The sequence below is a fragment of the Eptatretus burgeri genome, chromosome 7 (genome assembly GCF_056783735.1).
Source record: "Eptatretus burgeri isolate ZD-2024b chromosome 7, Ebu_testis_v1, whole genome shotgun sequence".
Taxonomy (NCBI): Eukaryota; Metazoa; Chordata; class Myxini; order Myxiniformes; family Myxinidae; genus Eptatretus; species Eptatretus burgeri.
Genome location: NC_140967.1, coordinates 61,457,312 through 61,483,470, shown reverse-complemented (window position 1 = coordinate 61,483,470; position 26,159 = coordinate 61,457,312). Strand labels below are relative to the sequence as shown.

The 26,159-nt window shown below is 48.3% G+C and overlaps 1 protein-coding gene and 1 non-coding gene across 3 annotated transcripts in view; both read left to right on the top strand.

Annotated features, from left to right (window-relative positions):
- The window catches only part of MB21D2 (Mab-21 domain containing 2), a 51,155-nt gene extending 27,340 nt beyond the window's left edge, over nucleotides 1-23,815 (top strand). For both annotated transcript variants that reach the window (XM_085888741.1, XM_085888740.1), the window contains one exon: nucleotides 22,404-23,815. In XM_085888741.1, the coding sequence (XP_085744867.1) occupies nucleotides 22,404-23,152 (749 nt within the window). In that variant the 3' untranslated portion in view covers nucleotides 23,153-23,815. The remainder of the gene's footprint in view (nucleotides 1-22,403) is intronic.
- Nucleotides 20,819-20,903, top strand: TRNAL-UAA (transfer RNA leucine (anticodon UAA)). Its single transcript has one exon. It is a non-coding gene; the product is annotated as a tRNA-Leu (tRNA).
- Nucleotides 23,816-26,159: the final 2,344 nt, after the last annotated feature.

Genomic DNA, 26,159 nt, shown 5'->3' with positions numbered 1-26,159 from the left:
TCAATTTAACAGATGATGAGGGATCCGAAGTTGGATTATGAGTCTCGTCTGATTGACATGAAAAACATAGGCTCCAGTCCATCGTGGCAGGCGTGCTTTCACAGTTATCGGAACTCATTTGGATTAGTCACTTTAAATCTGAAAGTAAAAATTAAAAATTAAAGGTCACATAACATAAATACATTATGTGACTAACTCATGTGTCGTTAAATTCAGCATGAGAAAACCATTTCTGAGTTGGGTCTGACCTAACCATCATATAGTAGAGATGTTAAGTCATGTCTCGTTCTCACAATTTTTTTTTTCTCATACATTTTAGGAGAAATGTAACATTTATGTAATTTTCTCTATGATTTGACCTTTAAATCCATCAGAAAGCAAAATTGTCACTGGAAATGAGTTCAGTGACCTCATGTTAGTAAGAAAACATGTATCATAATAGTTTCTATGACAAACGGTTCATGAGCTATGACTGGGCCATGTTTTTCAAAATGCTCGACGGCGGCCATCTTGGATTTTGAGATATGACGTGTGTCTTTGGATAAATTTGTTTCTATGACCCTAAGGAACTTCCTTGCCAAAGGGGATCTTTGCATCACGATTTGAAGTCAAATGTCACTTAACATGTCTACTATACCAAACAGGTGAATTCAAGCAAGATGTTGTTATTACAGTGCTTTTCTTTTTTCATTAAAAAATTTTTTTAACTCATTGGTATCACAAAGGCTTTTATCCATGAAACACTGGCCAAAGTAAATCTATATTATCACCTACTTAATGGTTAAGGTGGCTGGCTTAAGATCTTGTGGTCTTGAGTTTGAGCCCCAGTCGTGCTGTTAAATAATATAGCACAATGTGGGTTGACTCGGCCTGTCATCCTTCTGAGGTCAGTAAAATGAGTACCAGCTTGCTGGGATGATTGAGCCATTCGAGTATCCTGCGTCGGAGTGACGACCCATGCGGGATTGTGCTCAACAGTCCAAGAGACTGCTGAGGCAGCACCAATGCTTTGCACAGAGGATGGTCCCAATACATTTGGATTTGGATTTGTATTGCTGGAAATGGTGGGAGGGGGTAGGGCACTGTATCAGCAGCACAGCTGTGCTCTCACCAATGATGCAACTAGCAGCCACAGGCTGCGTATGAAATAATAAGTCCACATCTCATCGATATTTCAGCTCTTCAAATATGGCAGACATGAACTCCCTCGCCCTTTCTCCCAATATAAATCGATCCAATGAATCGACAGCTGCCATGGAGGCAGTCCAGAATGTAATGGCCTCCAGTGAAAATCAGACTGTGAGAATGATAGGAAACTCGGTTGTAAACCTTTCAAGGTTCTGCAGCACACTTGTGCAGAATTAAACTCCTGTATACTGACCTTGCATAGCAATACGTAAATCCTTTGCTCTCTTTCGATCAGTTCTTTACTGAGCCTTGATCTTTGTATTAAAAATTAGAAGGGCACTCGGTGGAGCGCATACCTCCGCCAGGCTGAAAAGTTTTTGTTTTTTGTATCCCACTGATAGGCTGGATCTGGATCTGGACCTGAACCAAAATATAATCCACTTGTTCTTGTCACCTACCTAACTCATCCACCTAGTTTTGTCAAAACTCATCCACAACTTTTTTGATATCATGTAATGTATCGTTTTTGGCCCCATCTTTCAGTGGTGAAGAATCACTTTAAAACTTATTGTATCCTGATTCGGATCTTCACCTAAATCTAATTAATTTGTCCTTGTCAAACACCCAACCTGTCTGCCAAGTTTTGTCTAAATCCACCCACAAGTTTTTGAGGTATCCTGCTCACAGATAAACAGACGGGTGAAAACACAACCTCGGTGGCAGATCTAACCAAGCTGAACAGTTTGTTTTGTATCCTACTGATGGGCTGGATCTGCGTCCGGACCTTAACCAAAATCTCATCGGCTTGTTATTGTCACCTGCCCAACTCATCCACAAAGTTTTGTCATAATCAGTCCAACTTTTTGAAATAACATGCCATATATTGTTTTTGGCCCCATCTTTCAATGGTGAAGTATCACTAAAATAATTAATGATTCTCAGATCCAGATCCGGAAAAAACGTAACCTCTATCCACCTTAGGTGGCAGAGGTAAAAATGAAAAGTTAAACAAGGCAGGTCCTTGCAAGGAACGAAGGAGGTTGATTGATATAGTGTATGGTATATTGGAAACTATAGGTATGAGGTCCATGGAGTTGGTTTATTTATTTGAATGGTTTATTAGGAGCTGTAGGTAGCTATGAGATAGTGACAGGGTTATCCAATTGAGGTTTCAACTGAAGAATAGTAACGTGACTGATTGAGTGACGTTCAACGTGACATGACACTAACCAGAGATTAAGGACTTTTTATGATTATTCATAGGAAATGGTAGACAGGGTACCACAAATGAACATTTCTTTTCCTTTTCGGCAACTTTAATCTATAGACTGCAGAACATGTAAATATTTGGGAAAACCCCTTGAGAAGTATGCCATTGGCAAAGAGGACAGAAATGGCTAGGCTGTTGTATTTTTGTAAGGACAATGGTGTGTGTCTTTGTCATTAATACCCGGTTCCTGTGGAAGATCACATGGAGCTCTCTGGATGGTTTTACTGAGTCTCCGATCGACTGTTATACGAGAGAAGCCGATGTCTTTAGTGTGTCAGGCTAGGAGTTTTGGAGCAACAGAAGTATTCAAAGAAAGCAGAAGACTTGCAGAGGAAGTTACAGAGTTAAAGATTGTTTGAAGTGGAGATGAGATGTAGGAAGAAAACAAGCGACTGAATGGCAAGAAAAGTTTGAGAGGGGAGTTGAAGGAAGACCGGGAGAAGAAATGGAGATGCTTCAGAAATGGACGAAGCCGCACAAACTCTGGAGGGAACATTTTTGATACATTACTTTACACACAAGACCCAGATAATATACCTCAAACTCTGGTAGAGATGGAGAATATGAAGAACACTATGCTTGTGGATGAGGAAATGGGTTGAAAAATTACAGAAAATGTTGAGAAGAGCTGTGAACAGATAAAGAATGAGAAGGCCCCAGGTGATGACAACCTCTCTGTAGAGGTTGTGTTCAAGTTTTGAGGAGTGGAAGCAATGTTGTGGCTGACAAGAGTGGTCTGGAGGATGGGAAAAAGACTCTGAAGGATTGGAAGAGGATTATGACCTTCCCATTCCTCAAGAAGGGAAGTCTGCAGGACTGTTGTAGTAATACATGAGGGATCGGTCTACTCATTGTGCCAGGGAAGATTTTTACGAGGGTGTTGCTGAACAGAATCGCTGAAGCCATGATGGTGGCACTGCGTGATAACCATTACGGATTTAGAGTGGGATGAGGATGCAATGATCAGATTTTCACAGCCCGACAGTTGAGCAAGAAGGCGGCGAAGAATCTCGATATGTGCTTTGTATACTTAAAACAGGCAGATGGTGAGAAGAGCTTTGTACACCACCTCTCACTTTGTTTGGGGGGGAAGACTTTGGAAGTTGCTGGAGAAATGTGGCATTCCACATAAGGTGATCAAGCTCATCAGAACTTTGAGGGTATAGAGGCTCATGTGAGAATGGGGGAAGAAAGTTCAGAATGGTTTCTGGTGAAGACTGGAGTGAGGTGGGAATGCATCATGTCTCCCAGCTTGTTCAACGTCATATTAGACTACGTGTTTCATTTCGCATATCGAGAAAGTCAAGTAGGGGAAGGAGTCGAGATGGAGTATGCAGATGATGTGGTTTTGCTTGCTGCAATGGTTGGTTATAGGACTTGCAACACTACTCAAGAAAAATCAGTGATGAAAGTGAGAAATTTGGTTTAAAGGTTAGTATTCCTAAGCCAAAGTACATGATGGTGATGAGCCAGAATCAAAGGGGATGTGAAGAATTGAAGATGAGGGATGAAGTGATTGAGAAAGTGGACTTGTTTGTTTATTTGGGAAGCAAGATAACAGCTGAAGACGTGAATAGAAGGCTGGCGTTGGTGTGAGCAATGTTCAATAGTCTGTGCAGAGGTCTCTCAAGGTGAAGGGATTTAAACCTGCAATCCAAGATGATGTAAAATAACGTAGTCATCTCTGGGGTGCAATGTGGGTCAGGAAGGGAGGCTTGGATGGAGGAGGAAAAATAAAAATAAAAAAGACTGGTTTTGATACTAGATGCTTGAGAAGAATACGAAGGATTCACTGGTTTAGAGAGTAACCAACAAAGTGAAGAAAAAACCTGGACAGAGGAAGTTGTGAGTTGGCTGAAGAGCAGTGTATGACGTAAGCTGGGCATTGTGTGGAGGATTTGGGAGGGGGGGAGATCGGATAGCCAGAAAGGTGGAGAGATGGAGACCAAGAGGAAGGCCGAAGAGAAGATGGGATCAAAGAATCCAACACCCAGCGAATGGAGGCTCAGGATCGGAAGCTTTTGAGATGAAGGATCCACGGAGGGGACGTGGGAGCGTATTCAATGAATGAATTTTGGATTAATTTACCATGACACTAAATTGCTGCAAGGAGTTTACATTGATTCGCTGTAATCTGGCACGACGCTGCTGGCCACATCTTTTTAACATGGAGACATTGATATGCTGATACATGCAATGTACCCCATAGATGGTCGGAAATTTGTAATTTGACAACATTACCGGCACACTGGCAATGACATCGTCTTTCATATCGACAAGTGAATGTGAGCAGATGTAACAGCTGGCTTCACATCCCCTCCAAAATGGTGTTGTACTCGTCAATGCAACACCTTGCAAGTGAAGCACCAGGATGGCTCTGTAGTTGTGCCAGGCGTCAAACCCAGACAAGACTCGAAAGCAAGTACGTTGCCTCTCAGCAATTTTTTTTTTTCAGCCAAAAGTTTTGATGGACTCTCAGTCATAAGAAATGGGGTGGAACACGAAATGGATGCAAGCATTCCTGATGAAGATGTCGATAGTTATTGCTTGTGGTGAGTTTTGCTTCAGATGATGCCACATCTCCTGGATTGGATGCTGAGAGACAGCTTTGCCTGTGTCAGATCATGAAATCGGGTTCTTTTATCTGCACCAAGGATGTGAAAAAGGAAGCCCAGAGGAGAAAGTGGAATGGACACTGACTCATTCTTTTCTTTGCATAAATTCACAGTGCAAAGATGATTCTTCCCTTCCTTGCTTTGCCAATATCTTTCCCAAATCTATTTGTGCTTTGAAAAGATTTTCTTTGACATTTTGATTATTTTTACCTCCAATCAATCATGTAGTTTCTTCAATTTCTCAATAAAACTTTTTTGTGTAAAAAGAAAACAACTTTTTTCTCCTGCTTCTTTCATCAAATTTGCAATTTTGTGGCAAGTTCATCTTTTGTTTGTTCTTGTACCTTCTGCAAGTGCAGCTGAGCAATGAGAAAACTATTCTAGGGGGGTGGGGGTAAGAAAAGATGATGGAAGATTCTGTTTATGTGTGACTGAGAAACCATGAACAGTTTGTGGGTGAGAATAAATTGGGTGATATGGGGTCGGGGTGAGTAGATTTGATTAGAACCTGGGGCACTTGATTGACCAGAACAGAGAGCACTTGAATTTCCCCTCTGTCCAAGTGCCCCTCCCCCTGTCCATCTCTCACCCCGTTACCCTCTTCCTCTCCCTCTGCTCCCGGCCCTCTTTCTCTCCCTCTGGCCCCGGCCCTCTTCCTCTCGCTCCGGCCCCGGCCCTCTTCCCCTCGCTCCGGCCCCGGCCCTCTTCCCCTCGCTCCGGCCCCGGCCCTCTTCCCCTCGCTCTGGCCCCGGCCCTCTTCCCCTCGCTCTGGCCCCGGCCCTCTTCCCCTCGCTCTGGCCCCGGCCCTCTTCCCCTCGCTCTGGCCCCGGCCCTCTTCCCCTCGCTCTGGCCCCGGCCCTCTTCCCCTCGCTCTGGCCCCGGCCCTCTTCCCCTCGCTCTGGCCCCGGCCCTCTTCCCCTCGCTCTGGCCCCGGCCCTCTTCCCCTCGCTCTGGCCCCGGCCCTCTTCCCCTCGCTCTGGCCCCGGCCCTCTTCCCCTCGCTCTGGCCCCGGCCCTCTTCCCCTCGCTCTGGCCCCGGCCCTCTTCCCCTCGCTCTGGCCCCGGCCCTCTTCCCCTCGCTCTGGCCCCGGCCCTCTTCCCTCGCTCTGGCCCCGGCCCTCTTCCCTCGCTCTGGCCCCGGCCCTCTTCCCCTCGCTCTGGCCCCGGCCCTCTTCCCCTCGCTCTGGCCCCGGCCCTCTTCCCCTCGCTCTGGCCCCGGCCCTCTTCCCCTCGCTCTGGCCCCGGCCCTCTTCCCTCGCTCTGGCCCCGGCCCTCTTCCCCTCGCTCTGGCCCCGGCCCTCTTCCCTCGCTCTGGCCCCGGCCCTCTTCCCCTCGCTCTGGCCCCGGCCCTCTTCCCCTCGCTCTGGCCCCGGCCCTCTTCCTCGCTCTGGCCCCGGCCCTCTTCCCCTCGCTCTGGCCCCGGCCCTCTTCCCTCGCTCTGGCCCCGGCCCTCTTCCCCTCGCTCTGGCCCCGGCCCTCTTCCCCTCGCTCTGGCCCCGGCCCTCTTCCCCTCGCTCTGGCCCCGGCCCTCTTCCCCTCGCTCTGGCCCCGGCCCTCTTCCCCTCGCTCTGGCCCCGGCCCTCTTCCCCTCGCTCTGGCCCCGGCCCTCTTCCCCTCGCTCTGGCCCCGGCCCTCTTCCCCTCGCTCTGGCCCCGGCCCTCTTCCCCTCGCTCTGGCCCCGGCCCTCTTCCCCTCGCTCTGGCCCCGGCCCTCTTCCCCTCGCTCTGGCCCCGGCCCTCTTCCCCTCGCTCTGGCCCCGGCCCTCTTCCCCTCGCTCTGGCCCCGGCCCTCTTCCCCTCGCTCTGGCCCCGGCCCTCTTCCCCTCGCTCTGGCCCCGGCCCTCTTCCCCTCGCTCTGGCCCCGGCCCTCTTCCCCTCGCTCTGGCCCCGGCCCTCTTCCCCTCGCTCTGGCCCCGGCCCTCTTCCCCTCGCTCTGGCCCCGGCCCTCTTCCCCTCGCTCTGGCCCCGGCCCTCTTCCCCTCGCTCTGGCCCCGGCCCTCTTCCCCTCGCTCTGGCCCCGGCCCTCTTCCCCTCGCTCTGGCCCCGGCCCTCTTCCCCTCGCTCTGGCCCCGGCCCCCTTCCCCTCGCTCCGGCCCCGGCCCCCTTCCCCTCGCTCCGGCCCCGGCCCTCTTCCCCTCGCTCCGGCCCCGGCCCGCTTCCCCTCGCTCCGGCCCCGGGCCACTTCCCCTCGCTCCGGCCCCGGCCCTCTTCCCTCGCTCCGGCCCCGGCCCTCTTCCCTCGCTCTGGCCCCGGCCCTCTTCCCCTCGCTCTGGCCCCGGCCCTCTTCCCTCGCTCTGGCCCCGGCCCTCTTCCCCTCGCTCTGGCCCCGGCCCTCTTCCCCTCGCTCTGGCCCCGGCCCTCTTCCCCTCGCTCTGGCCCCGGCCCTCTTCCCCTCGCTCTGGCCCCGGCCCTCTTCCCCTCGCTCTGGCCCCGGCCCGCTTGCCGGCGCTCTGGCCCCGGCCCTCTTCCCCTCGCTCTGGCCCCGGCCCTCTTCCCCTCGCTCTGGCCCCGGCCCTCTTCCCTCGCTCTGGCCCCGGCCCTCTTCCCCTCGCTCTGGCCCCGGCCCCCTTCCCCTCGCTCTGGCCCCGGCCCTCTTCCCCTCGCTCTGGCCCCGGCCCTCTTCCCCTCGCTCCGGCCCCGGCCCTCTTCCCCTCGCTCCGGCCCCGGCCCTCTTCCCCTCGCTCCGGCCCCGGCCCTCTTCCCCTCGCTCCGGCCCCGGCCCTCTTCCCCTCGCTCCGGCCCCGGCCCTCTTCCCCTCGCTCCGGCCCCGGCCCTCTTCCCCTCGCTCCGGCCCCGGCCCTCTTCCCCTCGCTCCGGCCCCGGCCCTCTTCCCCTCGCTCCGGCCCCGGCCCTCTTCCCCTCGCTCCGGCCCCGGCCCTCTTCCCCTCGCTCCGGCCCCGGCCCTCTTCCCTCGCTCCGGCCCCGGCCCTCTTCCCTCGCTCGCTCCGGCCCGGGCCCTCTCCCCCTCGCTCCGGCCCCGGCCCTCTCCCCCTCGCTCCGGCCCCGGCCCTCTCCCCCTCCCTCCCGCCCCGGCCCTCTCCCCCTCGCTCCGGCCCCGGCCCTCTCCCCCTCGCTCCGGCCCCGGCCCTCTCCCCCTCGCTCCGGCCCCCGCCCTCTGCCCCCCGCCCCGGCCCCGCCCCTCTCCCCCTCGCTCCGGCCCGGGCCCTCTCCCCTCGCTCCGGCCCGGGCCCTCTCCCCCTCGCTCCGGCCCGGGCCCTCTCCCCCTCGCTCCGGCCCCGGCCCTCTCCCCCTCGCTCCGGCCCCGGCCCTCTCCCCCTCGCTCCGGCCCCGGCCCTCTTCCCCTCGCTCCGGCCCCGGCCCTCTTCCCCTCGCTCCGGCCCCGGCCCTCTTCCCCTCGCTCTGGCCCCGACCCCACCCTTCCTCTTCCTCGACCTCCACCTCTGGTCCTGACCATCTTCAGATGGTTCCAATTGATATGTTCTTGATTAAAGTTTGTATACTTATTTCAGTTCTGCTGCGTGCAATTTTTGTTGTTTGAATCTGGCTGAACATTGATGCAAAGCTGTGCTTTCATCCTTTAACACAAGGTGTTGGAAAACTGCCAAGAAATCCACATGGTGTGGTATTGATTGACTCAAACCTAGAGCACTTGAACAGGGGCCTTGCGACTGGTGTTTGAACCCCTTTATTTTTTATTTATTTATGTATGTCTACATGTTTCTCTCCCCCTCCTTACCTGATTATTAAAACTAAATGTGAACTATATAGTCCGGCAGCTAAGTGAAATATTTAGGGAATTGTGCCTTTGATGATAGAAGCATGAACTTTGGCACACTGTTGGATTATGCCCTAAGGAAGATATTTAGCTATAGGGCCATCGCAGAATTGTCCTGTGGCCAAAATGGTGGCCATTTTCCAAAATGGCCACCACCGGTTGTTATTTTACCAGTAGCTCAGGTTCTTGACCAGCTAGGATATTGATTCTGGTGGCTAATCGTAAATTTTTAAGGATGAGGAATGCAGTGGTACTATTTATAACATACTAGCAACTACCAAACCACATATCTAGCATTCAGGGAATTAAATAATAGTAAAACCATCAAATATTAGCAGAGTTATGCACATTTTCAGGAACTTCAGAATCAGCCCATGAGTTGTGTGCTGATCTCATAATTATGTTTATGTGTATTCATATATTTTGCTGCATATTCACACAGAACATCATAATAATGTCACAATGATAATCTACGTTGTTAGTACAGCTTTTGTGTACTTGTGTACGCCTAGTAACAACGCCTAATCTGCATGTATATCTATATGCTTTCATTTGACCTGGACTGTGATTGTGGTGGCAGCCAACATATTTTCTTGGCGATTTCAGCTTATGGTAGAGTGGTGGTGCTATAACTAGTACATACTGTTCTCATATTATAACTAGTAGTTACTGTTCTAAAGTAGCATAGTGCATAGGGACAATGGCCAAACTATACAAGGTGGTGGACCCTGATGAGCCCAGCTCATCAGGTAAACAGTGCCCGACTACAGACTGGAACAAATGTGTTCTGTGTCAGGAAGACAGATGAGATGCTGACATGTCCATATAATTCTGCACATGGCACAGATGTGGCAGGATACAGGACCATAGCTGAGCATCTTGTAGCGTTAGCCAAGATCAGTTGCCTGCCAAGAACACTAAAACTGTCACAACTGGATGGGGTCAGGGCATCGAGGCAGCATTCCAGGTTCACAAAACCAAATGGCATGACTCCTGCAGTCTGCAGGATAAAAAAACAAAACTTCAGAGGGCTGAAAAGAGGAGAACACACCACGATGATGACCCAGAAGCCCACAAGTTCACCCGTCAAAGCATTGAACGTGAAACTCGTTCAACAGAGACATGCTTCCTCTGTGGCAAATCTGCACCAAGAGATGCTTTGCGTAATGCATCAACATTCAAACTTGACATTCGTGTGAGGCAGTGTGCCCTCAAACTACAGGCAATCAGCTGTTCACCCAGAAAGGTAGAAACATTGAAGGACTCCCTCCAACACAAGCAGCACTGATTCAGCACACAGAGGGCTGCCTACCAAGCTGGTCACTGCTGGGGACAGATGATGGTTGCAGTTCCGGAATTCCCATCCCCAGGTGACTGGGGGTGGAAGAAGGACACAGGTGGATGGGAAGTTCACTGGACCACACTGCCAGAAGCGACCCAGGCCTGTCGAGAACTCGTACGCTGTGGATACAAAATGGGTGCAGAAGACAGTGCAAATGTGTCAAGGCAGCACTTCAGTGCACTCCCCTTTGCCACTGTGGTGGACTGTGTTCTCAAAACTAACATTACATTTCATTGAAAACCTGTAATATTTTTGTGGGCCGGGGTTCGGTGGCGATAAACTACCACGTGGTGGAGCAGAGTCGTCGTCTCTCACCGAACACCCGGAATTTAGGTCGTGACTCTCAGACAACTTCGAAAGGTCACGGGTCACTTAGAGGACCGTGGTCACCAATATTTTGACAGCGTGAGGTAGGGTCCACTTGTCTAATTCCAATTTACCTAAGTACTCACGCCGTCCAACTACTGGGGAAACCACACCCTCGGCCGACTTTGTCCGAATCAAGTCGTTATCACTGACTCGGATCCGGCGTAACCGAGCGGTAGTTACCAAAGCTGCGCCGGACCAAATGAACAATTTGCAGAACGAACAGCTTTACTATTTCTCAATCCGCACCTTGCTAGGCCAATGAAAGAAAACACGAATAACGAACTGGAACATTTAACAAGGATTTATTTATAACAATAATCGGGGAGGGGAGCACAAAAAGAGCAGTTATCCGAATATGAAGAAATGTAATGTACATTTAACAAGGCACTTAACGATTCTACTTACAGACAGGGCCCACGGACACACACACACACACATACCCAAAGAAACTGGACCCCGTTGGTCTTTATTCGGTAGAGCCGGGCCGGGGTACCTTCTCGCCTCGTGCGGTCACACCGACTCCGAACCACCACGGTGGGACTCGAACCCACGACCCGAGGTCCACTGCTCACGTCCCCGGCAGCTCGGCTGCCACCACCACGAGAATCCACCGCAAAGGACTGCAGACCGCTCGAACCACGACCACAGACCAAGCCAATCGCCACAATCACTGCAGACCGCTCAACAACGACCACAGACCGCGCCGCAATCGCCACAAACACTTCTGTCTGTCGTCCTCTCGTCCCCTTTTGCTCTCTTCAGGTGGGAGGGGTTTCTTTTCTCGCCCCTCGCCTCTTGATTGGACGAGGGGTTGTCGGATGACTCGTGGTCAGCCTCCCGATTGGCTGGGGTGCGCGTGTGGTGCTCTCCCTCCGCTCATTGGCTGGAGGAAACGGTCCATGCCCTTCCTTGGGGTGGAGCCTCGATCCGAAGTGACGGAGGCTCCGCCCACGCCCTCAGCCAAAAACACATGGGCAATGGCGACTGGGTCGAGTGAGGGATGGTGGTGTTGTTGTTGTAGTTGTTGTAAAAACCTAACTAAAAAATAACTCGCAGCGCACACACAAAATTCCCATTAGACAGAAGGGGATGGATTCTAACTATAAACACATACTTATCGAAATAACTGAACTACGGGGACTCTGGCTGTTTGTGTGCACAAGGTTTCCAAATCTGTAACACTACCCCCTCCCCTTTTTACAGACTCGTCCCGAGTCGTCAAATTTTCGTGTGGCATGCATGTGTAAGTTTTTCCCGAGTACGATTTACCTACGGATCCCTGAGTGCGACATTTTTATACGTGTCCCAAAAATAAATAACCTTGTGCGCTGCGTAACTAACTATCAGACTCACACGGACAACTTAACTAAATTGCCGGCGCCAAGACAAACAATAGGTGGGTTGCAAAACTTTTCATTTTTAACTACTATTTACACCAACCATCTGTGAAAGGAAGAAAAAGTCATTGGTGCAGGAATGAACACAAAAAATGGATGCATGGGCTGTGCAAACACAGTCCCCGTTGTGTGGCTGCCTACAGGGCAGTCCTTGCAAAACACTGGAGTTGGATGGTCCTGGGCGCACATGGTGGAGATGGTTACACAGGGCAATGCAAACAAGGGCGAGCAGGCATTGGGTCAAGGCAAAGGCAGGCAAATGAAGGCAAGGCAAATGCGGACCAGCAAATGCAGCACAACAGGCCAGCATATGAAGCTGGCCGGCCTCTGGTCTGGTCCGTGAGGTTCTGTGGAGGGAGTGTGGTGGTGCCGGCCGGTCCAGAAACAGGCTCGGACCTACCCTACTGTTTCCCCACCCCCAAACATATCGCCTTTGCCTGTCTTTGTCCATACCCACTCCCTTAGTTTGTAACAAGAAAACAAAATTTAGACCCCTTTTTATTTTTTATTGTTTTTATTTTTTTTATAATTCTAAGTGTCCCTAACCCTCCTATTAGTGGGGCAACTTAGCATAACAATTGTGCATTTTGTAAGGAAAGCACCAAATTTGGCACACTGGTAGCCTAACATATTATGAACAGATTTGGATATTGGGCCATCTCAAATTCAGTCGTTGATGACTGTGGCAGCCATTTTCCACTGCCATCAAAAATTTTGAGATGGCCCAATATCGAAATCTGTTCATAATATGATAGGCTACAAGTGTGCCAAATTTGGTGCTTTCCTCACAAAATGCACAATTGTTATGCTATATTTAGCTAAGTTGCCCCACTATATTGTCTTTGTCTGGCTAACCTATCCTGTCAACCTAGCCTACTCCCAACCCCTAAAATCCTTTCTGAGGGGACTAAGGAAGAGACTAGTGTCCTGCCTCGAGGCCCAACAAAGCCTCAGAATAGCCTCCACAGAGTTCAGCAATCTTCCCACAGTGAGTCCAGCGGCCTACAGAGAGCGAAGGGATGGATGGTGCAAAGGGGTACACATTTCCCTCTCTACCCTAGCATTTTTTAAACTTTTCAAAACGCCTGTCACTTTAAACTATCGGTTCTAACAACCACGATTCCCGTCGCCTGTGTTGGTGTCCATTATCAATTTGGGCCCTGCTCGCAAATTTTCTCTCGTGCCCTTGCACAATTTCGTGGCTGGGCAGCGTGGCTCAACTGGCAGGGACTTCCGTCTGCCGAACTCAAACTACGGCACCCCCGGGCCCTGAGGCTGTCTCCGAGCCTACCTGCTCCCTATGAACGCGGAGAGTGCTCTTCCCGGCTACTCCCCCGTATATGCCCACGTGGCATCTCGGTGCTACGGGTCCCGTTTCCGACGGGCCACCCGTGCCCAGTACACTATCCCGGTCCCTTCGACCCATGGCCTACTCTGGCCGACTAGTCTCGTGCCCTCAACTCAATACTCACCTTTCAACAGCCACGCTCCCTGCCGGTCAATTGACTCCTGCACCCTTCAAAAAGATTTCGAGTCGTCTTCCCACACCAACAACAAAACGACCTCGTTTTGGTAAATTTAACTAACCCACTAACTAACCTTGCACTGATCCTGGGTTCCATTAGGTGGGATTCACTCCTCCCCCCCCAATCATTCATTCGCACCATGCATTCCACATTCACTCCATTCACACACTCAGGCCCGCTGTCTCACATTTACTCATTGTACATTTTTCACTTCCAATTCACTCACATTGCTACGTCCTTAAGCTACGTCCCCACTAACTAGCTCGTGCCCCTCGTCATCCCTTATCCTAATGCACATTCCATTTAACTCTACGTAGCTAATCTGCATCCCCACTAGACATTCCATGTCCGTCCATGTCTCCAAATCCATTTCTAATCTAACCTAACATTTCCTCTAACTCATTCCACGGGCCCCATGAGGAAGTGTTCATGCCCCATGAGGCTGGTCTATCTAACACTAAACCCTTCCCACTAACTAGTGCTCCTTTGCCCGGGCAGGATGTTTACCACATCCTGGCCGGGGCCGTGTACTTGGAGCGAGGCTTTTTTTTTCTTGCACCGTCAGGGCGGTGGTCTACGGAACACCCATTCGTCCCTTCCGTCGGACGATACCTGGGGCCTTGTCGTCGCCCTGCACATCGCAACAAGCGCTCGCCTTTGAGGGGTCCGCCATGCGAGCCAATGCACGCCGCTCGCCCATAACTGTCCCCAGTGACATCACTCGCACACCGAACCTGCGCGGCGAGCCACGCAGGCCAGCCCGAGCGTGTCGTCCCTTGGACCCGGTCCGCGTGTTCCGTGAACAGAACACGTGACACGCAGCACGTGGAGCTTCACACACGCGCCCGCATGCAGACCCATCCGTTCCAAATTCACACAACACTTGCCATCTACATTTCAACCGTCCGTGAGGTCTTCTTGTCCCAAACACGGAGCGTTTCCGCACCGGATTCCCTCCACGCAGATGCGCGCGCGAGGGCCGTTCGCAAAATGCCGAACGGGCCTCGCACGCTACGTCCTGCGAAGCCGACGCGGTTGCCAAAATAACTTCATACAGCGCAGAAGGCTCGCCACACCCGTCTCCCGTCTGGATCGGTCCGTCGTCCATTTCCTCGCATGCACTCACGCACGCTTTGACACTCACACCATTCACACACCTTGATACACACTCTGGGACAATCACATCGGGGATTCGTGTTACGACAGGAAATCCCGGGGTTTCCATACCCCCAAGCTCCGCGTGTACCCATTCACATCAGAAACCCGCTTGACCTCGTGCGGCCCGACCGGACTCACCTGGTCACAGTCCACTTCGAGGGAGCATACCGTCTCCCTCTGTTCCTGAGGGAGGCTATCCTGATGCTCGCACCCAGTCCCGATACATTCCACCAGCTCAACCCCATTGTCCCTCACTATCTCTACCTCTGTGTGCTCGTTAAGTTCCTGTATTTCGTTCACCTCTATCTGTTCTATTTTGTGCGTCTTTTATTATTTCTGACTCTTCTCGTGTCTCTTATTAATTTTTCCGTCATCCCTTTTATTATTTCTCCCTTAATTATGGTAGCGTCGCTCCTCGTCCTGACCTCACCCGTCTCCATTGCGGACCGAACACATTCCACACTCCTCGGTTCAGTCATTCCGCCACGTACAGTGCCGATCTCATCCGCCATTTTGCCTTTCACCTCCTTCATACTCGCCCTCATTGCCTCCTGACCTGCCTGGAGGTTCAACCCCATATTTTGCATTTCCCCTTTCATTTCTTCCTTCAAGTTTTGCAAGCTCGTATCCATCTTGCCATGCAGATCCTCCCTCAGTGTTTGCATATCACCCCTCAGTGCCTTTTCCATGTTTTGTGCGCTCGCTTTTATTTCGTTCTGCATCCATTGCACATTCTCGTCCATCATGCCTCTCATCACCTCCAGGAACCGGCTCATGTCAAGTGGACTCTGCGCAGCCGATCCGCCATGATGGTGTGTGAACCAGCAGGGATCGGGGGGGGGGGGGAATTTGATGGAAGGGGCGAGTGCCATACGCCACCCCTGCCACTCCCAATACTCCTTCTGGGTTTGGCTGTTGAGATATGTCTTCCTGCATGGGGGCTTCGTCCTGGGCCATCGGTTCCTCTAAACCTACCTCTCAACCCACCTGCTCCAGCTCATTTTGGCCCGCCATGGTGCGTATGAGAACAAATTTGATGCTCTAATTTGGAGCTTGGGATCCTTGGGTCCTGAGTTCAAGTCCCGTTGGCCGCTGAATTAATACACCAGGGGATTGACTCAGCCTGTCATCCTTCCGGGGTCGGCAAATTGAGTACCAGCTTGCTGGGATAATTGAGCCATTCGAGTATCCTGCGTCAGAGTGGCGACCCATCCAGGATTGTGCCCAATAGCCCAGGAAACTGCTTCGGCAGCACCGACACTCTCTGTACAGAGTATGGTTCCAATTATTAGGGTACCCAGTCAAATGGACTGGGTAAACTATTGTTTTTCTTCTGTTTATTTCTTATTTCTTATTTCTTATTTATTCTTTTTCCACCGGCAATTTGCGGGTTCTTTCGCTTTAAAAATCATTTTCTCAGGAACGGTAAGTCCGATTGACACAATTTTCACCATAGTATGTATTTTTTAAATAGCATACTCAATTGATAATTGTGACGTCATAGATCACATGGTTTGGCAGCCATGTTGGATTGAAAGATAAATATTAATGAATGTTTACCCTGGAACCGCTGCTTCTATATATGCGAAATTTCACAATTATAATTTAGCCGCCATGTGAAACGTGGGTTTATAATTTCAACCCGATCAGCGACACGGTTTGGCAGCCAGAATTATTTAATTATTTGAATCTGAGAACTTATACATTTTTGTTTTTTTTCCAGAAGGCTCACTTGGCTGCACCTGAATGCATTTGTGGGTACAGGAATAACAATTCAATTGATTCAACAAAATCCCCAGGAAAAAGGGCTAATTGCATACGTAATAACTACATTGTACACTTTGTGCTACCCGGCTCGTAACTTGTCTGTTTCGCGCTGTCTTGAAGCAAAGCTGCATTTGTATCGATATTAAATAATGTTTGCTCTGGAACCACTTATCCTATCGAAGCGAAACTTTGCAACTATCATCTGCAGTAAGTCTCACGTTGTATCAAAGGCAGACGTCAGGGTACCCGGTCATCACTGCCAGCAGTTATAAGGTGGAAGTTCTAGTTATTATTATTATTATTATTATTATTATTATTATTACCAGTATCTTACGGTTTTTACAATCTCTAATCTCTACCCATACAGAATCCTCAAAATTAATTCCTTCCTTAATGTTACCCCTTTCTCTTGATACAATGCTGCCCTTTACCCAGATTGATATTCCTCCTATTCTCTCCTTCCTATCACACCAGTACACCTTGTAGCCTTCTCATCCTGTCCTCCAGTTACTCTTCTCCTTAAACCATGGCTCATTCACTGCAACTATATTGTCCTCATTGCTATCGACTTTGGCTTCAAGCTCTTCCATCTTATTACACTGAACAACAAAAATTTTTTACTGGAGATGTGTAAAGTGATTTAGACTAATTTGGGTACGCTGATTTCAAAAATCATAACCGTTTTGCTGTATCACGTCAGGATTTTCAGTAACAGAAATATTCCCATTGCCTAGAAGTCAGGATTTCAATGAAATTTACAAAAATTCATTTATTCATTTATTTCATTATGAATGCTTCAAAATTATAGAAATTACAGAAAAACTCCACTAGAATGTAATTAAAAATGCTTTAAGCATTTGGCTTTGCGTTTGTGCTGCTCTGTGTCAGTTTCACGATGCAGGAACCAGCAGAAATCGCCCATCATGTTCGGGTTGTGCCGCCCTTGGTAACGCGTCTCCATGAGTGAAATCTCTTGGTGGAATCGCTCGCCGTGCTCGTCCGAGACTGCTCCCAAGTTGTCAGGGAAGAAGTTCAGGTGCTGGTGTAGGAAATGGATTTTCAGGGACATCCTGGAGCCAAGTTTCCTGAAGGACTCCAGCAGCTGCTGCACTATTTCTTCATAGTTGTCCGCGCGCTCGTTCCCCAAGAAGTTGTCCGTCACAGCTTTGAAGCTCCTCCACGCTGCCAGCTCTTTGGGGTTTAGAGTTGTCGGAAAAGTTTAGGCCCTTCATAATCTGTCGGATATGCGGGCCAACAAAGACACCAGCCTTGATCTTGGCCTCCCACAAGGTGTTGCCAAACTTTTCCTTGAGGTATAAAAACCCACGCCCATTCAGATCCATTGCCCGTACAAAACTTTTCATCAAGCCGAGCTTTATGTGGAGTGGTGGAAGGAAAACCTTGGCTGGGTCGACAAGGGCGACATGCTTCACGTTGTGTCGACCAGGTACATGCTCTTTCGCTCTTCCCAATCTTTCTTCGTCCAGTGATTCTTGTCGTCTCTGCTATCCCAGAGACAAAGGAAGCACATGTATTTCGTGTAGCCTGACTGCAGCCCTAACAACAGCGCCACCACTTTCAAGTCTCTGCAGATGTGCCAGTTGAAGTCATTGTACTTGATGGAATCAAGCAGCTGCCGCATAGTCTCATAGGTCTCTGTCATGCCGAACGCGTGAGCCAGTGGGACTAATGGTTTCTCGTTGCCATTGTGGAGCAAAACAGCCTTCAAGCTGTTCTTCCCCGAGTCGATGAAGAGGCGCCAGTCTGCAGGATCGTGATCACACCCAAGTTCTTTCAACAGACCGTTGATGTCACTGCAGAATGCCATCGTGTCTTCCATCTCAAAGAACTCAGCCATGTCTCTGTGACGTGCTCTGAACAAGGATATCTTGGTGTTAGGTTCAAGTAGATTCCACTGCTGCAGCCTTGATCCAAGCAGCTCTGCCTTCGCCTTTTGACAGCGAGAGATCTCTTACAAGATCATTTAAGTCTCCCTGGTTCAGAAGGTGTGATTCTTGAGTGTCGGGTTCAAAAGGTTCATCATCACCATCCTCTTCACCACTGCTTACAGCTATGTTCTGATCAGCTGGAGGTGTTGGAACGGGGTTCTCGTCATCATGAGGCACAGGTTTACGAGCAGAGACGCAGTCAGCGTACTTGATGTGACCTTTATTCTTCTTGTTGAAGCCGGCGATGCTTGTGCAGCAGAAATAACAATCATCATGATGATTCTGCGGCTCACGCCATATCATGGGCACCGCAAATGGCATTCTCGCGCGCTTGCCCACCAACCACTGAGTCAAGGTTGTGTGACAGCTTGTGCAGCAGATGTGTGGTGCCCAGCTCTGTTCTTGGTCCCCCACCTTACACCCGAAGTAGTGAAAGTAGGCGGCCTTCATTTTCACTGCTGTAGATATACTTCGCTGTTGATCTTTTTTGGTATACCGACCACAGACATAACAGAAGTTGTCAGGATGATTGGTACAGGAACGCCTACTCATCTTTATCTGAAAGAAAGAAATATAACACAAGTTAACAACAATTGTACGAAATAGACATGTTAAAGACATATGTAAATTTCATTGAAATCCTGACTTCTAGGCAATGGGAATATTTCTGTTCCTGAAAATCCTGACGTGATACAGCAAAACTGTTATGATTTTTGAAATCAGCGTACCCAAATTAGTCTTAATCACTTTACACATCTCCAGTAAAAAAAAATTTTTGAAATTTGTTTTTCAGTGTTATTTAAACTTCTGGTATTGGTATAGAATATATTTAACTTTTCCCTTCCTGAAATTATATTTTCCTGACGGGCCTTACTCATCACAATGTCATCATAAGTTCCTTCCTTAATACCTTCTCCACCCTCCACTGACCTAAAAAAGCCTGAATTCCTTCCTCAATTCCCACTGCAAACCTTGCTGCCCCTTTCTATTTAACATATGGCCATCATTCCTGAAACACTCCCTTTGTCCCCAAAATGATTCCCACTGCTTCTTAAATGTAAAACCTTCCTCCCTTCACCATTCTCCGGCCATTGGTTGACACCTTTCACTCTGCTCATAATTTCTATATCATTTCGTAATCTTGGGAGAATCCCAGAAAACATTAGCTCATAACCCTTTGCTTTCAGCCACTTCTGCAATGCTGTATCTATTTTTCAAGACCTCTGAGTAAACGTTGCCGAAATCATTTGCTCCTCGGTGTACCACAACCAACATCTTCCTACCCTGACCCGATACAATGTCATTTACCTTTCTTTCAATGTCTCTAACTCCTGATCCTTCAAAACTGCACAGAACGAGCTATTAAATATGTTGATTCTTCATTCTGCAGGAAGTATCAGACAGTCTCATCACCTCCAAAAACTGTCTCCTACACCTCGTTCCTACCAATCTATTGGTGCTCCCTCAGCACTGCCTGTACTCGCTGCACCCTCACCACTGCCAATATCATCGGCAACCTCACTGAACTACCGTAACCAACTATTATCTTCAAATTTTCACATTCTGCTACTTGCTGCAAATTACCTATCCATTCATTCAACCTCGTAATAACTATCCTGAAGTGGGATATTTCCTCACACTTCCTACAACAGTGAGTATCCTCTGCTTCTCCTATTCCTTCTGTGGCCCACGTGAAGCATCTATCACATTTTATGGACTCCTCTTCCTTTCTCCTTCACCCTCTGTTTGTACCCTTTTTCACCACCATATTCCCAAGGCTCCAAATGCTTTAAATGCTCAGCTTAACACGAGGGCTCACCCGACTTCTTTCAATAAACTAATACAAATACCCGCTGAAACTGTTATGAACATGACAACCTTTATAAATACAAAACCCACAACCCCCGACACAAATCTCGATAACAAAATATGCAAAACAACATTAAATAAAGAAAATATATAAAAATGCTTGTCTTAATCTGGTCGAGGTGCTTTACACAGCCATGTGTGAGCAGCAGATTAGACGAGTTCAAGACACTGTGAAGAGTGGTGCATAAGCTATGCTTTACATCTCAAAATCCAGTAAATTAACGCATGTGTAAAGTTTGGTACTTGTATAATGAAAGTGCATGATTCTTGTGCTCTGCCAACATGCTATGGAAGAAAGGCTGGTGCTCCCAAGGCCCTCTACCTTCCTCCCTCCATCCCTCCCCCCAAATTTCTCATTTCCTGGTTCCTTGGGTCACATGTTCTTGTTCAAGAATTAAGAGCAATGTGGAGGAAGTCTGGTGTTTATTAAAGCCTCTCACCTCCTCCCGTCCCCCCACACTGTGTAAAATACTGTTACGTTCATCTCACAAATCCTAGTTTGACAACTGCACTCCAGCAGGGAAGGAGAATTCACATAATAATCGATGATGTAACTGTTGTGCATTTTTCTTGATTGTGACTCGGTGTATAATTTGTTTTCTTTATTTGTCAATTTAATGCAATTCCGTGTGACGCAAGCATCGGCGGTGTCTCAGTAATGACATATAGTCTTATCTCGCATGTCATTACTTGAGTCGCTGTGGCCGAGTGGTTAAGGCGTTGGACTTAAAATCCAATGGAGATCTTTCTCCTCGCGGGTTCGAACCCTGCCAGCGACGATTCATTTTTCGCTTGTGAATTTTTCAAGATACACTAGTTCACAGCCATTGATAAAGTGTATGGAAGTAAAAAAAAAAAAACTTCTGAATGAGGACATGTATATGATTAAAAGAATTAACATGAAAGATATTAATAATGAATGACGAAATGGACAGTGCATTCCTGGCCCTTACTTTCATACTTCCGGGAAGAACCCTATTTTGTTTCGCCCATTTCTCACGTGACCTGTTGGTTTCGGTTACCAGTTGTCAATGTTATTGTGCTTGATCATTGTTTGAATCCATGTTTCCTCTTCCTTTCCTCACAACAATAGCAATAACAACGACAACTACAAAATGATTTTGCTATTCTCCTCTCAAACCATAATTTGATTACTATTCTAACAAAAAGACGAATAATTTTTGCCTTCCAGGACATTGACCGTCTTCCTGTTTCATAAATTCTCCTTTCCCTCAATGTTCAGACAGGAATTTGTGTCCAATTGAGAGGATATCGGTGTCATTGTGGTTGAGGCACCCGCTCCTCTCCAGTGTCCCTCTAAAAGCCGTTGTATAGCATTTCCCTCCACAACGTTTGAATGCTGACGATGATTGCAGAACACAAACGCAACGTTTGAAGGCTCATGATTTGGACCCTGCTATATTGCTCGTTCCCCAGGCGTGAAACGCAAAGCTAGAGTTTTAAAGACCCTTCCCATGTCCTTTTTCTCTCGACTGCGTGGAGTAGCTGGTAAGGTGTTCTGATGAACTATAATTACCTCCGACAGAGGTAATTAGAGTTCATGTTTTGCACCTTTGTCTGTTTGTCTGTGAGCAGGATATCTCAAAAAGTTGTGGCCGGATTCAGACAAAATTTGTTGGACAGATTGGGTGCGTGAAAAGAACAAATTGATTAGATTTCGGTGAAGATCCGAATCCCGACACAAATTTTTTTTTTAAGTGATCCTTCACCATTGAGATTGGGCCCAAAACTATATATAGCCTGATATTTCAAAAAGTTGTGGACAGATCCGTACGAATCTTGGTGGATTAGTTGGTTAGGTGATGAACCGGCTGATTCGATTTTCGTTCAAGTCCGGATCCAGATCCCAGCATTGGTATCGAGTACAAGATACAAAATCCCAAATCTGGGATACAAAACATGAACTGTTCAGCCAGGTGGATCTACCGAGTGCCATTGTAGTTGAAGTTGTAATCCACGAGTAAATTCCAGTCTGATGTACATAGAATAGCAATGTATGGCATTTCCCATTGTTATGGAAACTTGAAAATTATTTAGCATCAGTAAAATTATTTTGCTGAGATTAATGTTTTTATTTCCCAATCTCACCACTTCTCCCTTTCTCCCTTCTTGCGATGCACTTTTGAGGTACCCTTCATTCATGCTGACAGTTGACATCTGGACCCGTGCTCTCGCAGAGCTTGTCGAAACACTTGAAGAATCACAGAGTTTGTGCCATTATTAATGATACACATCTTTTGCTTGTGTGGTGTGCTCAGGATGGCCAGCTGTAGCACAGACCTGGCTTATGGAAAACCATTTTTGGGATGGGAAAATCACAGAAGAGGAAGTAATCGGTGGTTTCTACTTGGTGCCGGCGAGCTCGACGGGTGGCAGACGAGACAACGAGTGGCGGCTTTCATTTGCACGAAGTGAGGTGCAGATGAAGAAGTGCATTCCACCACCGTTTGCACAAGCCTTCCAGGCATGCAAGGCATTGGTAGTGCGACTATTATCAAGGCCGCGAGCTGTTGGTCCGTACCACTTGCGTACCCTTGTGCTTTGGGCCTGTGACCGACTTCCTCCAACATATTTATCCCAAGAGGAGAACAGAGCTGCATTCTTGCTCGGCCTGTTGGATGACATGCTTCACTGTCTCCTCAACAAGACCTGCCCCAACTATTTCATTCCCCAGTGCAACATGTTCGAGCATCTGCCGGATGACACCACGCTGCTGCTGGCACGCAAGCTCGCGTGTACTCGTGCGGACCCTGCTGAGCACCTGTGCTCGGCCATAGAGCACGCACGGGCTGCCAGTGCCATACGCCGTGACGGACGTTCATGTCCACCTTCTGGCCTGCCGTGCTCACAGTCAGACGGTGCACTTTCCGAGCACGGCCAAGACCACCACCTTGCCCGCAAACTGCAGCAGCTCGTCACTGAGAACCCAGGGAAGTCGATTTCTGTGTTCCTCAACCCCGACGACGTGACGAAGCCACACTTTCGAATCGATGACAAATTCTTCTGATGTGGCCTGGTTAAACTGAAAATGGTGATCAGTACGCACCCCAGAAGTTCCTTTTTTTTTAAATTTAGATTTTGCTTTTGCACAGCTCCCTAAAAGTTTTATGGTGAGCTCGGTTTGTTTCCGTTTGTACGTACTGGCACGTCACCGGTTATCGGTGTAAAGTGTGCAGTTTGTGCATGGCTTGCCTATTCCATGTCTGTTCGCCGAGCTTTCACAGTGAAATGTTTATGGCGGCATTCGTGGTGTGAAGATTGTTCTCCTTGATCTTGTACGTAGTTATTTTTTTCTCCTTGCATGGCTGATCAATATAGCCCTGGAGGTAGATTTCTTCCTCGATTAAAAACATCAGTGAATTATTCGATCGCCCCGTTGAATCCAAAAATGAGAAGACATCCGATCGTCCGAAGGTGGGGATCGCTCTCAACTTGCTGTCCAATCATTTCATTTCAAGCAGCAATGACTTTGTTTTGGAATTGACATGATGCTGTGTCTGGCCTGAAAAAGGCGTTTCTTTTTTTTTGTTTATTTTTTAAGAACAAATCCTTTATATCTTATTTTTAAAACAGCCGCTTATATTATGTAATTGTGGATGTATCTGATGAATGCAGTGCCACATTGATTATGGTGACTCAATTTGAAAATTAAACTTTGTTGTCATTTAAATTGTTGTTCAGCCTTGTTCCTTCAATCTTGTTTTCCATCTTTCATGATTATCAGCTCCCTTTGTATGAACAGTGGTGTGCCCAAGATCGAGATTCATTGTTTGAGAGACATCACACACGAGGTTCACACCCTGTTGTGGACAGTGAGGTGAAAGCTCATACCAAATGATTAGGAGCTGCCTTGAGGGACATTAAGTGGGGTTTAGACACATTTACATATCCTATGTTGGGAATTGGAATTTTTGACACCCCTAACCCCGAACCCCTAACACAAACATCTCATACATGCCATTTCCCCTTTCTTTCTCTCAATTGTTGCTCTCCTTTACAAATTACACTTTCTCCAAACCCCCAACCCCAGGAAAGAGATACGGATGGTCCTGAAGGTGAATATATATAGTAGTCCTGTCGACTGGTATGAGTCGGTGGTCTTTAAAGATCCCACAATATCTTTCATGAAGAGATGTTGAGCTATCGCTGCCACCATGCGGAACTTTGACAATATATTATGCTATCTCGACCATATTTGCTGTTTGCACCCTCAACGTTGGGGTAATATTGAGATGGAAGTTGGAAGTCAGACTGCTGGATATGAGTAGAATGTTTGATTCAACTGTCTGATCTTTTGTAAGCATGAGATGGTGTTCAGATGATTGAAGGTGCTGGCGTATTGAGTGTTAGGGAGTAAAAGCCACAGAAGTTGCAGAAGGGCATGTGGAAATAGGAGTGCAACCACATGGCGCATGGGGAATTGCATTGAAGTTATTGAAAGTAAATGCCATTCCACATGGGGAGGGATGAATGCAGAAGTCAGTGCTTCAACCAGTAACATAGCAGGAGTCATTAATTGCAGTTTCATTAACATTAACAACCCGAACCCCCCACCTCTCCACACCGCAAAAATCTGGTGGGGGTGGGGGAATGCAAATTCTCTACGTAAATGTGTATCATGTCTCGGAGCGAATGATGGAGGGAAAGTTGACTCAGAGGTTTTGAAAAATAGATACAGGATATTGGGGAAGCGGCTGAAAGTAAAGGGTTGTGGGGTCATGTTTTCTGGGATCCTCCCAAGATTAGGAAACTTTAAAAACGAGTCAAATCCTTACACAAAATCACAAACAAATGTGAAAAAGTCAAAATAATCATGTGACAGAAGAAAAAAAACTCAAAATAACTAGAAGGGCACTCGGTCGAGCGCATACCTCCGCAACGTGCCTGATCCACGATATCATATCGGGCCAAATACATTTTTAAAATATCATTCTGTACAGTACTTTATAGTTTTTGGCCCGATCTCTCAATACCTTCACTTTAAAAATTAAATAATTCTCCTATCCAAATCCGGATCTTCACCAAAATCGAATCAATTCTTCCTTGTCCACCAAGTTTCATCCGAATCCGTCCACAACTTTTTGAGATACCGTGCTATATATCTGTTTTGCCCAACTCTCAGTGCTAAAGAATCACTTTAAAATTCCAGTAGTCACATGCAGACCCGTATCTTCACCAAAATCTAATCAGTTTGTCCGTGTCACACACCGAACCTGTCCACAAAATTTCATCCGGATCCGTTCACAACTTTTTGAGATATCCTGTACACAAACAAACAGACAAAAAGGGATGAAAACATAACCTCCTTCAGCTTCTGTGGCGGAGGTAATAATGATCAAAGCGATAAATGTCAACCAATGGCTGGAAGAATGGTGTAGGGAGGAAGGTTTCACATTTAAGAAGCAGTGGTAATAATTTCAGGGACGAAGGGAGTGTTTCCAGAATGATGGCCGTATGTTAAATAAAAAGGGGGCAGGAAGGTTTGCAGTGGGAATTGAGAAAGGAATTCAGGTTTTTTTAGGTCAGTGGAGGGTGGGGAAGGTATTGATGAAGGAACTGATGATGTAATATGCCTGTTGGCTTAATGGTTAGGGTGATGGGCTTGGGATCCTTGGATCCCTGTTTGAATCCTGCTTGGTTGTTTAATTAATACCAGGTGGAGTTGACTCTGCCTGTCATCCTTCTGAGGTTGGCAAAATGAGTACTAGTTTGCTGGTATCCTGTGTCAGAGTGCTGACCGATCCAGGATTGTGCCCAATAACCCAGGAGACTGCTTCAGCAGCACCAACGCTCTGCAGAGTATGGTCCCGATGGATGGATGAAGTGCTGCCTCCAGGTGGGGGAGGGTATTACAAGTCCCACCATTTACAGTGCACTATCCCTGTACCCACGTTTTCCAGTGCAGTGAGCTGTTTTGAATTATGAGCAGTTGGTATGTTTTTGCTTCATGCATGTAACCCGGGTTATTTGTATTTTCTGGAGCGATTTGAGGCAGCTCTCAGTTGCCTATACAC